This window comes from Cyprinus carpio, chromosome A23 (genome assembly GCF_018340385.1).
Source record: "Cyprinus carpio isolate SPL01 chromosome A23, ASM1834038v1, whole genome shotgun sequence".
Classification (NCBI taxonomy): Eukaryota; Metazoa; Chordata; class Actinopteri; order Cypriniformes; family Cyprinidae; genus Cyprinus; species Cyprinus carpio.
Window position 1 is genome coordinate 4,464,394 of NC_056594.1, and position 18,482 is coordinate 4,482,875.

Below are 18,482 nucleotides of genomic sequence, written 5' to 3' on the forward strand. Positions count from 1 at the left end.
TACTTGAAATATTTTTAAAATAACAATTAAATATATAATTAACATATATTACACACACTCATACACAGATAAAGTATTATTATTTTGATTGCTGTAAAAATATGGTTTCTTTTAACATTTCTTGCAATTATTTACACTCTCTCTGATCAAAAAATATTCTTAAGAATATATATTTTAAAGACAGCATTCATTTACATTTAGAATAGTCAACTATTATAATTTGAAATATATTTCAGAAACATAATAAATGGCTATTTTTTGTTTATAACAATAAATTCTGAAGAAAGAAAAAAAAAAAAAAAAAAATATATATATATATATATATATATATATATATATATATATATATATATATATATATATATATATATAATTGTATTTACATTAATTGATTTATACAGGGCACCTTGAATGTGCTGTGATTTATCTAATTTATAACCTCTGTCTCCATCTGCTGTCTGTTATGTGCAGTACCACCCAGCCCCACCTCAGGAACGCCGAGAATGACCAGATCCAACAGCATCCCCACTCACGAGGCCAGTTTTGAGCTATATCAGGGCTCTCCTCTGGGCAGCACCCTATCACTCGCCGAGCGACCCAAGAGCATGATCCGATCCGGCTCCTTCAGAGAAGCCAGCGATGACGGTGAGACTTTGGGTTCATATGTTCCAGTCTACATGAGGCGCACAGATGAAATATCTGGACTGGTAAAGGTTACAAGAATCCCACAATGGACAAAATATTACTATTTTCACCTTTGAATCTAAATGTCTGCGACTCTCTACTCTAATATTTTTGTGCTAAAACATAACTCAACAAATGGTAAAACAATGCAGGATGTGTACAATAAATAATCAGAATTTGCTGCAAAGTAGGATTTAGGTATTTTAATGCTTTTAAACTCACACTTAGTATTTCTCTCTTTTTCCACCTGCAGTTCATGGCTCAGTGCTCTCACTGGTGTCTAATGCCTCATCCAACTACTCCTCAGTAAGTATCCCAGCACATTTCTTCCCTCCAGAGCTCCACACACGTGTTACGGTGCTAGACTGTCACGAGTGCAGCCTGCCGCTCAGCTGAACCTCCTGATTTATTGGACCCTCACAGCAGGGAGACTAGAAGAATCTTTCTCTGCTTTCCTTACTGAAAACTGAGCTGTTACTTGAACTGCTCCACATGACTGGGTGCTGATGTGAGCTGTAGCCTGGATAAAGAACAGACCTGTTTTTGTACAAAAAAAAAAAAAAAAAAAAAACATATTCTCACCCCACAGCATAAACAACTCAAAAAAGCCATAGCATTACAATATTTAAAAAAAATTATAATAATAATTAAATGTGTCAAATATGTATTTCATTCACTGATTCACTCATAAGTACTACTACTTATCATACACAGCTGTTTAAGCCATACGGCATGCAAATAGTGAAACAATTTAGCAATGATTTATTAAAAAGGCATTTAATGTCATTACTATCGCAGAATTTTAAGTCAGCTGAAAGTGGTCTCAATTTAGTTCCTTTAATGAGAACAAGTGTGAACACACTTATGTTTATTGATTTATTTAGCTTTGACATCAAAGCACTATGAGATATTAAATCTTTATTATGTTGCCATTCAAAAGCACAATATTTGTTAAAATAATTTGATCCAATCATGCAGCCCTGTCTTAAATCTTTTTCATTTGTATTTCTGTTTTTCATCACTATGAACTTCCATTTCTTTAGCATCTTACTATCTATCTGTCGTTCTTTTCTTCCGTGCTTCTCTCAGGCGGAGGAGAGAATACAGGGCGAGGTGAGTGTCTGTCTCTCTCTTTGATGTTCTCCCTCTGTCATTCAGAAGTGAATTACAGTCATATTATTAACCTGTTTTTGTCACACATGTTCTCACAGCTCAAGTCAGCTAATGTGAGGAGCTGATGAACTAACACACTTATTCAAAGCCTTTAACTGCCATTAGCTGTTCAGAAGGCTGTTATGAGATTCCTCTGCTGTGTTTTTGTCAAGTGATGTTTCGTTCAGTCATGACTTAAGGAAATGAGTAGCTAACCACGTGTCACATGTTGGTATTTATAATTTCCTCCATGTTCTGTGTTTCGTAACTATAATGTGAAGGCCTGTTCACATCAGATGGGATAAAACAAACACCAAATGATAAAAATAGAATAAAAAAATAAAATATTATATAATTCAAAATAATTTAGTAATTGTCACATTCAAAATATTTGTACTTTGATGTTGAATTTTTTCAGGGGGTTTTATGAAAAATACTTTGAAGATCAAACATTTTATTCAGCATAAACAATTAAGAAAATTACATTGCTTCAGAATAAAAAATAATAATAATTCTAATTAATAAATTAGAATTGTAAACTACCTAATTTTTGTCATTTTATATAGAACTTGGATATCTTTCATTTATATTAATAAAACATCATCCAAACAATTAAGAAAATTACCTTGATTCAGAATAAAAAAAAAAACAGTTTAATTGCTGGTTTAAAATTGTAAATAGCTTAGTTTGTCATTTAGATATCTATAATTTACATTTACATATTTACATTTATGTTTACATAATACATTTATTGAATTGTTGAGTTTACATGAATTTATAAATAAATAAGTATAAAAAACTGTATCCAAACAATAAAAAAAATAATCCTTTCAAATAAAAATAAATAAACAAACAAATAAATAAATAAATAAATAAATAAATAAATAAATAAATAAATAAAAAATATCACTGCAGTATGATTTTTTAGACTTGGCACATTGCATTGTCTAGTTTTAGTATATCGTGGTTGTGGTGATGTTGTTTCATATCCTGGTGGGAATAGGCTTTCTTTGTTTCGTGAGTCTGTGTGCTTGATCTATGGATGCAAAATGAAGGTGTCTCGCCAATTTATTTCAAAAAATCTCTAAGAGATTTACTTGAAGTTTTGCATTCCAAGCCTGAAGGCTTGAAGTGAGTCTGATTTTACTCATTGTGTGTGTCATTCTGGTCTGCCGTGCATCATAGTATGTGAACAAACTCACCATTTGTCTTTCTGTTGTCTTCAGTTGCATGTATAGAGTTTATCAGCCTGTTCCAAATAGAGAAAATATAAACAGACACAGTTGCTACTGGGAGTGTTAAATATGATCTGTCACAGTTTTCCAGCAGCTGCAGTGAGCTTCAGCAGTTCAGTCTGACTGTAATAATGTAATTTAGGAAAAACATTTCAGATTTATTGTCAAAGTAAATAATCTGATCGTTTAGGGGAATAGTTCACCAAAAATGAAAATTGTCATAATTTACTCTTGCAGTAACGACAATCATATATGCTTTGTTTTCTTCAATGGAACACAAAAGTAGACATTCATCAGAATGAGTTTTTTTCTGCTCTGTTCTGCTTTATTCATTCAGTGAAATTCCCATATATAAAAGTAGCTTATATGAACTGTGCAAAAGAGATGTGAGAGCGTTATTAAAGAACATTTTCAGTCAATTAATGACCGTTTCTCATATAAAGCTATCATAGGACTTTAGAGGACTTAAAAAGTAGTGTTACATGGACTATGGAGTGCTTTTTTGATATTTTTACTGTGCTGTTTTGTCATTTTTTAAAAGCTTGAAGGTCCTCAGCTGGCATTTGCGATCACTGTATAGAAAAAGAGCAGCCTAACATGTCCTTCTCTTATACGCAACAAACAAAGTCATAAGGGTTTGGAACATAATGAGGAAGTGTAATGATGACAGAATTCACGTTTTCGGGTGAACTATTCCTTTAAAGTTGATGCAGCTTTATGTCGTGAATTTGTTGGTTAATAACTTTGTGTGTTTCTTCACAGCAAATCCGTAAGCTGAGGAGGGAGCTGGAGTCTTCACAGGAGAAGGTGGCCAATCTGACCTCACAGCTGTCTGCTAATGTAAGTGTATACTGTCAGACACATATGACGCTTCTATTCTATTCTGTATGTACACTACTGTTTCAAAGGTTATTCTATTCAGTCTATTCATGAAAGAGTTTCCACGAAAATAATTAAGCAGCAAACCTCAACATTGATAATAATCATGATTTCTGAAGGATCATGTGACACTGAAAACTGAAATTCAGCTTTGCATCACATTAATTACATTTTAAAATATATTCAGATGGAAAAGAGTTGTATTTCACAATATCACCGTTTTACTTTGATCAAATGAATGCAGCCCTAGTGAGCATCAGAGACTTTCAGAAACATAAAAAAATCGAACACACCCCAAACTATTGAACGGTCTTTTTCTTTAACATTCCAATTATTATTTAATATTATCTTGATTATATCATGGTCACATGTAGTTCAATTAAATGGATTCTGTTTTGTTTTTTAGCCAACCTGGTGGCAGCGTTTGAGCAGAGTCTGACCCTCATGACCTCTCGACTCCAGTCCCTCTCCGTCAGCGCTGAGCAGAAGGTATGATCAGGCAATCCTAAAAACAAACCCAAACCAAATCTCAGTTCCACCATTTACGGCTTATTGGTAACAGTTACAGGATTAGTATTTCATATCATGATGGAATAGGATATTGTTTGGATACTGTATGGTTTCAAAGTGAATTCTACATCATTTTTTTAATCTTGTTTAAAAACAGAAAACAAACCTTTTTTTTTTTTTTTTTTTTTTTGTATTTCTAATTACTTTAGCGCTACTGAGAGCAAAAGAGCACATATGGGTCAAATTATTGCTAAATGGATGTTGGGGGTTGCTGGCTTTTCATTTACTCACAAGGGTCACTGCGTTATCTGTACCATACTCCAAATTTAAATCAACTTCATGATTTGCCTTTGGCTAAATGAACGCAGGAGGGTTTAGAAGTGAAACGCTGACTTTCATGCCACATTGCCCTCTGTAAAAGAGTCTAGAGAGCTTACGCTGAGAAGCAGTGACCCGGACTCACTGGTTCATTCCAGTGGCTGTGACCCTACAGATTGTTTGAGTGATTCAGAGAAAGTACAGCTGGAGGAGCTTTTGTAGATGTCCCTGTGGCTTTGTCTGCCGTAAATGCCACTGGTCAAGTGCAGGCAGTAAATCATTGCGGAAAACAGAAGTGAACCTACATCTGTTTGGAAAACCGTCAGTAGCGGCGCTTTAGGGAATGATGTTTCAATGTTTATGCTTTAAATGGATGAGCTCCGACTAAATACAACTGGGGTGTTTTGTCTCTATAGGACAGTGAATTACTGGACCTTAGAGAAACAATCGAGAACCTTAAGACCAAGAACATGGAGGCGCAGGCCGTCATCCAAGTGGCTCTCAATAACCCAGATGTGGCCCCCAAAGGTGAAGACAGCAAACATGCACCTCAAATAGAGTTTTAGTTCAATATACAATTAATGTTAGCAAACAAATATTCTTTATTCCTTCTTTCAGAGTTGCGACTCAGGAGGCAGAACTCATCCGAGAGCATCTCTAGTCTGAACAGCATTACCAGCCACTCCAGTGTGGGCAGCCTGAAAGACGATGCCAAGAAGAAGAAGAAAAAGAGCTGGGTAAGTAGGAAAACAGAGTCTAAGATTGAATTATAGTGACTGTTATTATCTGCTAGTGCATAACCATGCTTTTCACATATTCTTATTCTTTTGTAAATCTTTAAGGTCTGTGAGGTAAGTTTATCCTCTTATGTCATCATGTATTGTTTCTAACCGCTCTGCAAAGCGCCGTGTCCTCAGACGGCCTCTGACAGTCACTGCCGCTTATACTTTCATACCTGTAAAATTGTATGTGTTACAAATGTTAAGGGGTGAATTCACTAAGCAGAGAGCACAAGTGGTCGACCGATGTATCATCATAATGGCATCAGCCTTTAGGGTTTTTTTTCTGTTTGGTCAATAAGTGTTGAAAGCAGGACTTTTATTTTGACAGCATATTCATGCCATATTCACTGTGTATTGTGTGTGAAATTGCCTTTATTTGGTCTTTATTTGAGAAAATATGACTTACCAGTTTACTGAATGGTTGGTTAGAGTTTGCTTTGTATTTATTTTATTTTTTCATATGAAATGTTATAAGTTGTTTACTGGTTTGATTTTTTGTTTTGTTTTTTTTTTGTTTTTTTTTATGATTATATTTTTTTTTTTTTATTTGATGTTTTAGTATATGTTTTTTATTTCAAATATGCATTTCTTTGGAAAAAAAAAAAGTTATGCATGTAATTTTTACCATATTTAAAATCATATAGGCTATATCAGACTTTGGTCAACCTACTCTACAATATGTACAAACCGGCCATCCAAAATCCATACTGGTCGACCTTTAGTTAACACATGGTATTTTTAGTGCAAAACCCTTGTTTTTACACACCTGTAACCAGCTCCTAAGAACTGATGGGGACCCACAAGATTTTGCAAATGTGCCATGACATGAATTGCATTAATTACTTTAGCGTATCGGCATTTCAACATCTCATAGAGCTGTGTAAGTAACAATCAGTGGGCTCCTTGGTGAATTCCCTCTAGAATGCTATTTTACTAATACTGTAAACACGTGGAAACTCTGTGAATGTCTCATATGGCTATGATGTCAGAAGAAGAAAACAAACAAGAATGAAGCTGCAGCTGAACACTCACACTAACTCTGGCACGTAGAGACAGATCACTTTGCATGTTAAAATAATCTGTTACAGTTCTTCTGTATTTTACCAGTGTTTTATTTTTTGTAGTTCAAGGCTGTAAGCTCTTTTATAGGAATGAATGCATCACGTATAACTATCCATACCAACAATCCACCCGAGTGTTTCAAGTGCCCTTGTTAAAAAAAAAACATCTGTCCTTTTCTCTTGTGCTGTTCTTTAAGTGTCTGTCCCTTTGTGCTTGAAGTATCTCCATGCAAAGTACTTACAGTGGCACTTGTGTCCAGTTTAAAGTTTATATATATAAACTTTTTTTTCCCCACAATTTTAAACTTTAAAGTTTTTCTCAATTATAGTTTCAATCTGCAAACATATTTTAATATGAATATACACTACTACTATTTGGAGTCAGTAACTTTTTTTTTTTTTTTTTTACAGAAATTAATACTTTTATTCCTCAGAGACGCAATAAATTGATAAAAGTTTACATTTGAACTTTAGAACAGTAGTGTAAATTAGTAAACTTTAAATTAATATAAAAAAAAAAAATCTGAATAAACATTTCTTCTTGTATTTGTGATGTACTTTAAGTTCTGTCTTTCTCTCGGTTTCTCTGTAGTTACGAAGTTCTTTTGGCAAGGCGTTCAGCATTAAGAAGGGCACTAAAGATGGCTCCATGTACTCTGATATTGAAGAGATCGCCACTCCAGACTCTTCTGCACCCAACTCACCAAAACTGGGTCATGAAGAGGGAGAGAACCCGCCCACTTCCCTCCCATCCAGCCAATCAGCCACCTCCTCCGTGTGAGTAAAGTTCTCATGTGCCAAACACAATATCAGAAGATAATCAAGCAAAAATGGGCAGCAGTAATTGGACTATTACACCCTTTAGACTGCTTTTAAGTGTTACCACATTTTAAAACAGTGATGACATTGTGTTCTAACAGGATCCATGAAAGTAACGAGGAAAATGAGAGCGATGAGAAGATGGTGTCAGAGCTGCGGTCTGAGCTGTGGGAGAAAGAGATGAAACTGACGGACATCCGGCTAGAAGCGCTGAGCTCAGCACATCAGCTGGAGCAGCTAAGAGAAGCCATGAACAACATGCAGGTTAGTGACCAATGTATTACCTTTAGACGTTTTATGGCCTTAAATTAATCACATCAAATTTAAGACCTTTTAAGGACCTATGTAAACCCTAGGCTCTGGAGAATAAAGGGTGATGGTTTAATCATTGGTTTGACACCTAATTCTTCACCTTAATTCTTAAGCCTTTTGCAGGTTAATATCTTTTCTTCTCAACCTGTTATTTGTGACCCTGCTGCCCCACTGAGCATTCCTTGTCCAATGCTCATGTCTAAATTTTGCTATTTTTGAAGTATTGCATCCTTCGAATGGCCATTTAATTAAATTTTTGACTTTTCAGTGTCTTAAATCTCTTTTCTAGCCCATTTTACTTGTAGAAGAAAACCCGCTTAATAATTATAAATCTGAAAATAAGGTGTTTTTCATTTCCAGCCTTTGTTAACGATCATATATCTGTTATAAATGGTTGTATACCAAAGAATATCAACTTGCCTAATAATTATGCACACAAAATAGAAAACTGACCTTTTTTGCATGTTAAATTTCACAAACGCCACTGCAGTGAATGACTTTGCATGTGAAGCACTACAAATAAAAACTTAATTCAAATAAAGTCTCTCATTGTAGAGGATGGTGGAGAGTCTAAAGGCAGAGAATGATCAGCTGAAAACGGGAAGTGCTCCATCATCCCTTGTCCTCCCTTGCGGCCCACCTTCTACTTCCACCTCCCAGCCGTCTGGTCTGGCCAGCCTCCTGAACTCCAACCAAACCAAACCACCCATGAGCCTCACCAAGTCCTTCAGCCTCAGCCTCAATGAGTGCTCCAACGCTGGTGAGTTATTTAGTTGTGTCATCTGATACTGTTGTTTGTTTTAAACTTGAATGCTTGGTGGACCCAAGCATTGCATCCCATTACTAATCTAGAAATATCACTGTCTGATGGAGTCAAGTCATTATTTCTATCTGTCTATCTGTCTATCTCACAGACGTTGCTCCTATGGAGTTTCTGAGCCTGTCATCTCAGAGGGATGAGGCCTTAACGCGTGTGGTGGTCCGTATAGCTGACCAACAAGTGTCCAGAGAGGTGAATGCGTGAAAACAGAATTGAGATTGCTTTAAATACATGAACATTAGATCATAAGAACTAAATAAGCAAACTGATGTACAATCAGCAGGTGAGGCAGCAGGATTTCTACATCGGCTCTGTGAGGATTCATGGGAAAACTGAGTGGTCTGTGTTGGACACGGACATCTCCACAGCTTTCGGGGTAAGATCTCATTCTGTGGTGTTAAGACAGCTATAAATGTTTAAATTAGTGATGTCAAACGATTAATCGCATCCAAAATAAAAGTTTTTGTTTACATAATATATGTGTGTGTACTGTGTATATTTATTATGTAGATATAAATACACACACATGCATGTATATATTTAAGAAAAATGTTATGTTTATATACAGTATTAAAAATATTTATATATAATTTATATGAATATAAATATATACATGTAAATATTTTATGTATGTGTGTGTCTTTATATATACATAATAAATATACACAGCACACACACACACACATATTATGTAAACAAAAAACTTTCATTTTGGATGTGATTAATTGCGATTAATCGTTTGACAGCACTAGTTTAAATATATGCAAAAACAAGGAAAATCGTAATTTTACAATCGTAATTTAGTATGCAAAATGACGTACAAAAAAAATCGAATAATGTTTTACTATGCAAATAATACCATGTCATTGCTGTTGATATTTAATGGCAAACATATTATCAAAAGTCAATTGGTGATTTTCAATATGTTTTTTTTATATAAATTATAAAAATAGATATGTAATTTTATGTAAGAAATGTAATTTCATGTATTTAATTATAATATTTATGTCATCTAATGTGTTCTTTGTATTCGTATATCAGGACTATATTTCGCAGGTGGATCCCAGTGCGAGTATGGGACTGTCTGTCGACTCTATCCACAGTTACAGTATTAATCAGAGCAGGAGAGTGCTTGGAGCCGAAGCCCCAGAAAGTTTACCTTGTGACTGTTTAAAAAAGGGTCCTGGACTCGTCACTGTCACCCTTAAAGGTAAAAAACTCACACTTTCAATCTCTCACTCTTTTAAGCTACTTCTCTTACACCCCGTCCTACACAGGTACAATAGCTATGTTTCCATCCACCTATTTTTATGCGCATTTTGGATGATCGCATAAAAAAATGCTGGATGGAAATGTCATGATGTGCATAAATTCTAAAAAGAGTAGGATAAACTTTTTTATCTGATAAGAAAAATGCGCACAAACTACAATGGAAACACATTTACCGAATAAACTCCACCATGCGCATTGAAAAAGTCATGTGACTTTGCGCTATGAGACGGGATAACTTGACAAGCGGACTGATCTCGTTCACAGCATCTATGTGTTGTTTTGGTCATTCTGAAATGCATCTGTCATCAAAGTATTTCTGTATAATTACTGTCTTACATGACTGTGTTCCTAAACAGAAGGCATCCACCTCTAAAACAATGACCGCATTTATTGTGTTACGTCTTCTTTCTCTGAATCGTAATTAATTTATTACATATGAAAATTATTATATTCAGTGGCTTCTCCTAGTTTTCTTAGGTTGCTTCTCCTAGGTTTATTTGGTGGTGGTTTTTTTGTAATTTTTGATTTTTTGTATTTTAATGGTTGTTTGTTAGCAAATGTTTTATGCAATATTCCAGTTTTGTGCATAACTTAAATTTGCAACTTTGGATGGAAACATAGCTAATGTGAAGCTTCAAGCGTCAAGTCGTTATTGTGTGTTTTGGAGAGATCTAGATCTAGAGATCACAAATGCTAGAATTGCCATTTTGTAGTGTAGTGAAATAGAAACCAGTTAAGAGGCAAAATGTCTTGTCATTGACACTTTCAACACTCATGGCTGGTTACTCTATTTTGTTTACTAAATGTTTTTCCTTCCTGTTTTTTAATTGTCTTGTTCTTTAGTTCTCCTTGTCACTTGTAATTGACCTCAACTCGCTCTCTGTTCCAGGTTTTAAGGAGAAGTGTGTGGACAGTCTGGTATTTGAGACGCTCGTCCCCAAGCCCATGATGCAACACTACATAAGTCTGCTTCTGAAGCACCGACGGCTGGTCCTGTCGGGCCCCAGCGGCACGGGGAAGACCTACCTCACCACCCGACTGGCTGAGTACCTGCTGGAGAGGAGCGGCCGTGACCCTGGCCCTGGCCTTATCACCACCTTCAACCTGCATGAACAGACCTGCAAGGTGAAGCCTGGAAATAAAACTTCCCAGGAAACACTGACTTGTTTAGTGTGACCAGCAGTTATAAAGTTACACTTTTGTCTTCTCTTTCTCAGGACCTCCAGTTGTACCTGTCTAATCTGGCCAATCAGATTGACCTCGACAGTGGAGCTGAGGACATTCCATTGGTCATTATCTTGGATGATATCAGTGATGCGTCTTCCATCACTGACCTGGTCAATAGTGCACTGACATGCAAATATCACAAATGGTGAGTAAGAAAACTCCTGTGTTAAGGAAGCGCTTTTGTGTTATTGGTGAATCTCTCAAAAATATCACAATCATATTTTAAGGTAAACTATTTATATTATTTTGCTGTAGCACAGGGAAAATTAAGCAATTTTACTTTTTACTATTAAGATTATATTAAAGTGCCCCTATTATGCTATTTAAAAGTGTAAGGTGTGTATTTGTAAGGTTCCTAATATTGTTCTGGGAGTCTCCTACAACATTCTTAGCAGCCTCATCATTCGGAGGTGAAAATAAAACTAAATTTACTTTCACGGTGTCTTCTCGACATGATGTCAAATGCTTTAGTGTTTGAGGGCAAGTCAAGTTGTTTGCAGCCGTCCAACGTAGGACATAGATGGGCATTATGCAAATGTCTTACCCCGTGACGTGTAGCCGTCACAGAAGTGGGATACAAATTCCTGATGACTACTTTAGGTTAATCAGAGTCGATTCTTTTTTTTTTTTTTTTTTTTTTTTTTTTTTATAGACAATAACTTTATTTACCGTGCACTGTCAGCTTCACAACTTTGCAGATTGTTTATATTCACAGACAGCTCTGTATGAAAGGCAATATTCAAAATGGCATAATAGGGGCACTTTAAATAATTTTCTTTATGACAATTAAGCAAGTTTCTGCCCAAAGTCTCTTTACTATAATGTGAAACAGTACATAATACAAACCATATTGAAATTAAAACCTGCATAAATTAGAGGCAGTATAACAAATGCTAACATAACTGTATAAATACTTAATTAAAATTATACATCATTTCATGGAATGAGGTGGAAAATATTCTTAATTTTCATGGAAATATATGGTTACATAGCAAAAACTCTTAATAATACAAAATATCTCTAATTTTATTTTTGCAAAAAAAAATTTAATATAATTTGGGGAATAAATATGACCTGGAAGTATTCCTTACAAACGTTTTGAGATTTTTCTTTTACAAGAGTTTTTCATTGTCAAAATTTTCTTTTCTTTTAAAGTATTTTCTTGGATATTTATTTACCTTGGATATTTATTTCAGTCCATATGTCATTGGAACCACAAATCAGTCTGTTAAGATGTTATCCAATCATGGACTGCATCTCAGCTTCAGGTACGTTCCTCACCACTTTAACACTAATTCATTCCAGTTTGTAGATTGTAGTAAGATACAATAATATCACCCTCATAAAGAAATCTGAAATCCCATGTCAATATTCCAACCATACTTCATTTGTAATTTTCTGTTTGTCTGAAGGATGGTCATCTTCTCCAACAACGTGGAACCTGCAAATGGGTTCCTAGTGCGTTACTTGCACAGGAAGTTGATCGAGGCAGAGGATGAAAGCACAGTTCACAGCGCTGAGGTGCTGAGGGTTCTGGACTGGGTGCCTAAACTCTGGTACCATCTCCATACCTTCCTGGAGAAACACTGCACCTCAGACTTCCTCATAGGTACAGCCTTATATGTTCTGAATGTCTGTATCATGCATTGCTCTTCAGAAAAAAAATATAGAAAGAAAGAAACATATTTAACCATTTACAGTATATCAGCAAATTAATCTGAACCACGCACTGCCTTTCAAAGGTTATATTGGTATGATGGAGTTCTACATTTCAGGTTAAGTTTTAGCACCGCTCAAAGTTTCCAAAAAAGATCTCAGCTATGGCTCTTGTCTTTGCAGGTCCCTGCTTCTTCCTGTCTTGTCCAGTAACGTTAGCAGAGTTTCGCTCCTGGTTTATTGACCTCTGGAACCAGTCCATTATTCCTTATCTTCAGGAGGGAGCTAAGGATGGTGTGAAGGTAAGTTGTTCATAGGCAGCTGACTACTAAATCAGGGCCATCTAATAATTTTCTTTGATGGCCACCATCCAGTAGAGTTCAGCTCCAACCCTAACTAAGCACTTCAAGCTCTTCAGGATCACTAGAAACTGTAACTGTAGGTGTTTTGGAGCTAAACTGTGCAGTAAGATGGCTTGCTATGTCCCAGCCTTTACATTTTCGCCAAAATTAGGCACTCCATAGGTTTTGGAACAGTTTAACTGTTACTAAAACAGTTGATTTGGTGACTTATTGTGTCTGGTCAAAGTGCAGTGGAGTCTTGGAGCTCAATCTCTGCATTCACATAATTCAGGTCCATGGTCAGAAAGCAGCATGGGAGGATCCAGTGGAGTGGGTGAGGGATACGCTGCCCTGGCCTTCAGCTCAACAGGACCAGGCCAAACTCTTTCACCTCCCTCCGCCAACCACCGGCCCCAACACTGCTCCGACACAGCAGCCCAGTGACGACAGGGTCACGTCCAATAAGGACACTTCTCTGCCCACAATGGAGTCTGATCCACTGGTGAGTGTCCATTACAGCTACACCTGAACCTTTGTGAACATGTCTGCATTTGTTCTGACAAGCTGTCCTTGTTCTATCCATCATTCAGATGGAGATTCTGTTGAAACTCCAGGAATCTGCCAACTACATTGAATCACCTGAACGGGACATTTCTGGCAACCCCACTTTCTAGGCTGAGCTAAAAGACTTGAGAGCTTACTAATGGCTAGGGCTGTTACAAAACACTGTTCTGTACAGCTAAAATGCACCTCATGTCTCCTTCAAAAGGTTTGTGAGAATCGAGAAGAGGAACTGTCAAGAATATCCATGTCAAGAAGTCTGAAAGAAAAACTAAAGAACTGATCCTGCCAGATCTGAGCGAGAATCTTTTTTGCACTGTTGTCTTAACCAGACCTTTATTTGCTTATCTAACCTGCAATTTGCATGGTAATACTTGCAACTGGGGATTGTGAAGATTTTGAAGATGAAATGTTCTTGTCTATCATACTGGGAACAAAATTTTCTCCACATTTTTTTCAATATTACTTTTGTTTTAGGTAATATCTGACCATATGGACCAAAAATCTATTTATTCTTGTTTGCAAAAGTTATGACACTCCATCCTCAAGATCAAGTTGCCTGAACCCTGTACACAAAGGTGCGGTTACATTTAGACCAACTCGCAAGGATGCAAAACGTAACGTACAAGATGGTGCTCAGAATTCAGCCTTAAACGATGTCCCTCCATATATCATGAAGTCAGTCCCATAGCAATCTGAATATTACTCTATTTACCTCACAGTTTGCATAGTGATGCAGTTTTAAGGTGCAGTACATACCCATAACCAGGTTGCATACACTTCTATCAAACACACAGCCATCAGACAGATTTAGACTGTAGATCTCTGAGAGGATGCACTTTGACTCTTAGCTTTCAATCAAGAGCACTGACTGGTTGTTCACGGTTCCTAGGTTGTTCACTTCAATGGTGAGTTGCGGCAAAAAAGCAACCAAAAGTCAGTTGTTTTCAGTGAGATTCTGAGGCAACATGAGCGATAGAGACTGTCGGGGATTGACAATGTTCAGTTATATGCAAATGTCTACCAATAAGAGAACAGAAAATGAAGCTCATGTGATCTGCCGCCTGATATTGTTGGTCTCAATTAAGGCTACACTTGGAGATGCAGCAAAACTTGAGCATGACTGCAATAGGGCTTATGTGATGCACCGCCTGATACAGTCGGAGAGCGACCTCAGGCGATTTAATCGTTTTCAGTAATAACAGAGGTGCTGTTACCGGTGCATGAAAACAGTATGCAACATGTTACTTTCAGTAATTATTTATGTGCATCCAGTGCATTTGATCTTATCAAGTTAATCAAAGGCTTTGTTCTTACTGACAACCCAAATACACTTGGCTTTGTGCTCTAGCATTACTGTAGCAGCTAATGTTGGCCCTGTTTCAACCTGGTATTAACATGCATTTCAAATGCATCTAATGCAACCTTTTGTGATTGGATTTTGTTGAGTAATTCCCCTTTGGGATACTCAACATCTCTTTTGCAAGAGTGACACATACCATGGAATGAAGGAACCCATGTTGCGCAGCTTACAAGCTAGCGGGATGGAAGCAAATAAAGAAAAGATAAAGATGGCAGTTGCAATTTGGATCATAATCTCTTGTTTATGATGAAATTGCTTAAGTTTTAGCTTCAGTTTGAGTCGCTTGTTTTGTGCACTTTCTTTCAACATGTCTCAGAACGATCATGTGTTAGTTTAGGGTGGGTGGCATCTAGGCATCCAGGACAAATAGGAATTTATATTGTAAATGCATTTTTGACTACCTCCATTTGTGGTTTCAGTGATTCGATCACAGTTTTAGACCCTGTTTACACATGTATTTAGTACCGGACACTTGTGATCGGATCACCAAAAACACATGTTAAAACAAGTTGGAAACAGGGCTGTAAATATACTGGATATTGACTCCACTGCCTGAACAAATGAAGCCAATGTGAGCTCCTGCCAAGTAACATCCAGATAAATTGGGTTTGAAAACAGATCAGGATTGTTTGCAGTGTGAACAAAGCCAAAATGGTTTAAACAATTTATGTCTGGAGGGGGTTTAGTCATTTGTGTTTGGCCTTTGTTATGTCTAGAGGTTCAAAGCAAAATCACATCAGTGTTAGCTTACGGTTTTACACGCACTTGTCTCCTTTGATCTTCTGTAACAATGTAGCCAGTTTTGGAATTAACATTGCAATTGTTTTTGTGTCTGGTCATTTTAAGTCACAGGATGACCCAGTATAAGGTCAAACTCTCAAATCATTCCAGTAACAATTGTAACACTGACAGAATATCTTATGAATCAATTTCCATTAACAAAAATAGCAATGGTGGATTGTAACTTGTGAATGCATTTGCTATTGGCTTATTACAGGTGCTCCAGAACTGTATGGTGCATGAAAGCTTTAACTCTGAGGAAAATTATAGCTAAAAAAGCACCTTATCATGAGACGTCAAAGGATGTGTTTGGCAACCAGTCTACAAGAGCAAAGTGATCTTTTACTTAAATTACCAAACTGAAACTGAATTTCTCATGTACATGTACTAACCGGTTAGTACTAGCACTATAGCAATGTCTGATGAAACTGTGCCGTTGTAATCTCAGAATGTAAATTGGATCAAAACTTAAGTTTGCCAACACACCTAGTGCTCTTGATGATGCTTGCCGACTCTTGTGCTCATGTTTACCTGTCCTGTTACTGTCAGATGTAGCTCTCCAAATGAATAACCAGAGGAGCGTTTTTTAAAGGTCTTTTTTGTAAATGTTTGTTTGTTTTTACTAAAGGATCCAAGTCTGACGTTTGTAAATAGATTTTCAAAAAAAATTGCCAAAAAAATAAAAAATACAAACAAAAATGGTCTATGGTAGAATAAACAGAGCAAGGTTAAAATATCACAACTATAAACTGAATGTGTCTGGTTAGATATACATTACAGCAAGGATTGTGGTCATCTCTCAGTTATCGTCTTTCATGTAGAGACAAGTTAACTGCCACAAAGTAACTAGAACATGTTGCCTATGTACATTTTTCACTATAAAAGTGTCCTCTGTATTCTCTTCCGGATCGTACAAGGTATTGAATGGCTTTAACGATTGAGTTGGCCATAACAACCCATAAAAAACAGTAAAAAGAAGTGCTTCAGCTATGCTTCAAATTACACAAGTACCTCAAAATCTGTCTTAACAGCTCATCGTATGATCATAAACTAACCCTTAACTGCTTAAGGATAGTTTGGGGCTTTGGGGAAGATTCCCCAGTGGTTGTCATGAAAATGTGCCTAATATAAGCCAACTCGTTGGACATTGCAATACCTAAACTATTATGTTTTGCAAGGGATTGTTTGCTGTGGAGGATAAGAATGCGAGCGAACGTGTTATCCTTTTATTTGCTAGCTTATAAAATAACTTTGAGATTTGAGCTCGCCGGTAGTCTCGTTTCCAAATGTCCTGGAAATCAAGGCTGCTTTGCCAGCTAGCACAAACTAAAGCCATTTCCCACCGTCTCTTCTCATCTCACAGATTTATTTGACATCGTAGTACAGTGCGCTTTATCATATCTGCTGTTTTGCATATGAACTGATAAAGTTTGGAGAACCTAAAATGGAGTGTCTAAGTCTGGATTAATTTATTATTTTTTACTGTTTTACAATTAACAATGCTGAATGTTCAAGCAGGCACAATAATAATACAAAACCTGTGCTTTGTAAACTCGTGTTTTTTTCCACTTGTTTTAGATTAAACAGGTTCAATATTGTTTAGTCAAAACAGATTCATGATTTGTCACTATGCAGCATTGGAATAACATTGTAGAGTTGAGTTGTTAGTACCAATGACAGAAAACAATGGTATGTGATAAGCTAATGTGCAGGTTTGATGGTGTTTTAATGTTGATGTGTATCGCCATTGTTTGTCTGGAAAAACACATTGGACCTACCTGTCCCATTGGGATTTCAAACAAAACTATGTTTTTCTTTTGGTTCTTCTTACTCTTTAATTTTTTCTTGCTTTCTCTTTAATAAATATTTCTATTTTGTATAGAGCATTGCAATTGTAAACATTGTAAATAGTAAACTCATCTGCGACCACAATCACAGTAAAATATGAAAAGATCCGGCCCTCAGATGAGACACCTTTTGTTGATGTTGGTTTTTATTATTATGTTTTTGCAAACTGTCTGCTGGAAAGGGGTTATAAAAGGCATGTACTGATCTGAGAGAATTTCTTCCATCAAATATTCACTCACGTTTCCAATAAACTCATGCCATCCCTACACTGGATTTGTGCTTTTATTTCAGTTTTTAAAAAAAATGTTATTTGGCAATTATTACATTAATTTAATAACATGACAGCTGTTTATATATTTTTTTTATCACTTATATATATATATATATTTCTCAACACAAATATTCCTATTCTAAAATTATTTTTTACATTTACATTTAGTCATTTAGCAGATGCTTTTATCCAAAGCTACTTACAAATGAGGACAATAGAAGCAATCAAAAACAACAATAGAGCAATAATATGTAAGTGCTGTGACAAGTCTCGGTTAGCTTACAAATGAGGACAATAGAAACAATCATATATATATATATATATATATATATATATATATATATATATATATATATATATATATATATATAATAAAAGGAAAACAAGTAGATAGAATAGAACAGAGAATGCTAGTTTTAGAGGGTAATTTTTATAATAAATAAAAAGAAGACAGGAAGATAGAACAGAAATAGAATAGAGAATGCCAGTGTTAGAGGCTTTTTTAAAGAAAACTAGTGGTAAGAATAGAAAAAGATCAGAGAATGCTATGCTGTGTCTCATTGTGCCTACTTATACTACGCCCTAAAAGTA

The 18,482-nt window shown here is 35.9% G+C and overlaps 1 protein-coding gene across 5 annotated transcripts in view; it reads left to right on the forward strand.

Annotated features, from left to right (window-relative positions):
• The window catches only part of LOC109064091 (neuron navigator 1-like), a 124,538-nt gene extending 106,650 nt beyond the window's left edge, over positions 1–17,888 (forward strand). For 2 of the 5 annotated variants that reach the window (XM_042712696.1, XM_042712699.1), the window contains 21 exons: positions 472–645; positions 938–990; positions 1,774–1,797; positions 3,834–3,911; positions 4,356–4,439; positions 5,195–5,306; positions 5,397–5,515; positions 5,621–5,629; positions 7,214–7,398; positions 7,542–7,704; positions 8,308–8,512; positions 8,667–8,764; positions 8,853–8,948; positions 9,614–9,782; positions 10,734–10,969; positions 11,062–11,216; positions 12,268–12,339; positions 12,484–12,680; positions 12,911–13,029; positions 13,361–13,570; positions 13,659–17,888. In XM_042712696.1, coding sequence (XP_042568630.1) covers positions 472–645; positions 938–990; positions 1,774–1,797; positions 3,834–3,911; positions 4,356–4,439; positions 5,195–5,306; positions 5,397–5,515; positions 5,621–5,629; positions 7,214–7,398; positions 7,542–7,704; positions 8,308–8,512; positions 8,667–8,764; positions 8,853–8,948; positions 9,614–9,782; positions 10,734–10,969; positions 11,062–11,216; positions 12,268–12,339; positions 12,484–12,680; positions 12,911–13,029; positions 13,361–13,570; positions 13,659–13,742 — 2,642 coding nt within the window. In that variant the 3' untranslated portion in view covers positions 13,743–17,888. The remainder of the gene's footprint in view (positions 1–471; positions 646–937; positions 991–1,773; positions 1,798–3,833; positions 3,912–4,355; positions 4,440–5,194; positions 5,307–5,396; positions 5,516–5,620; positions 5,630–7,213; positions 7,399–7,541; positions 7,705–8,307; positions 8,513–8,666; positions 8,765–8,852; positions 8,949–9,613; positions 9,783–10,733; positions 10,970–11,061; positions 11,217–12,267; positions 12,340–12,483; positions 12,681–12,910; positions 13,030–13,360; positions 13,571–13,658) is intronic. The other 3 variants (XM_042712697.1, XM_042712698.1, XM_042712700.1) reach the window with 3 other exon arrangements.
• Positions 17,889–18,482: the final 594 nt, after the last annotated feature.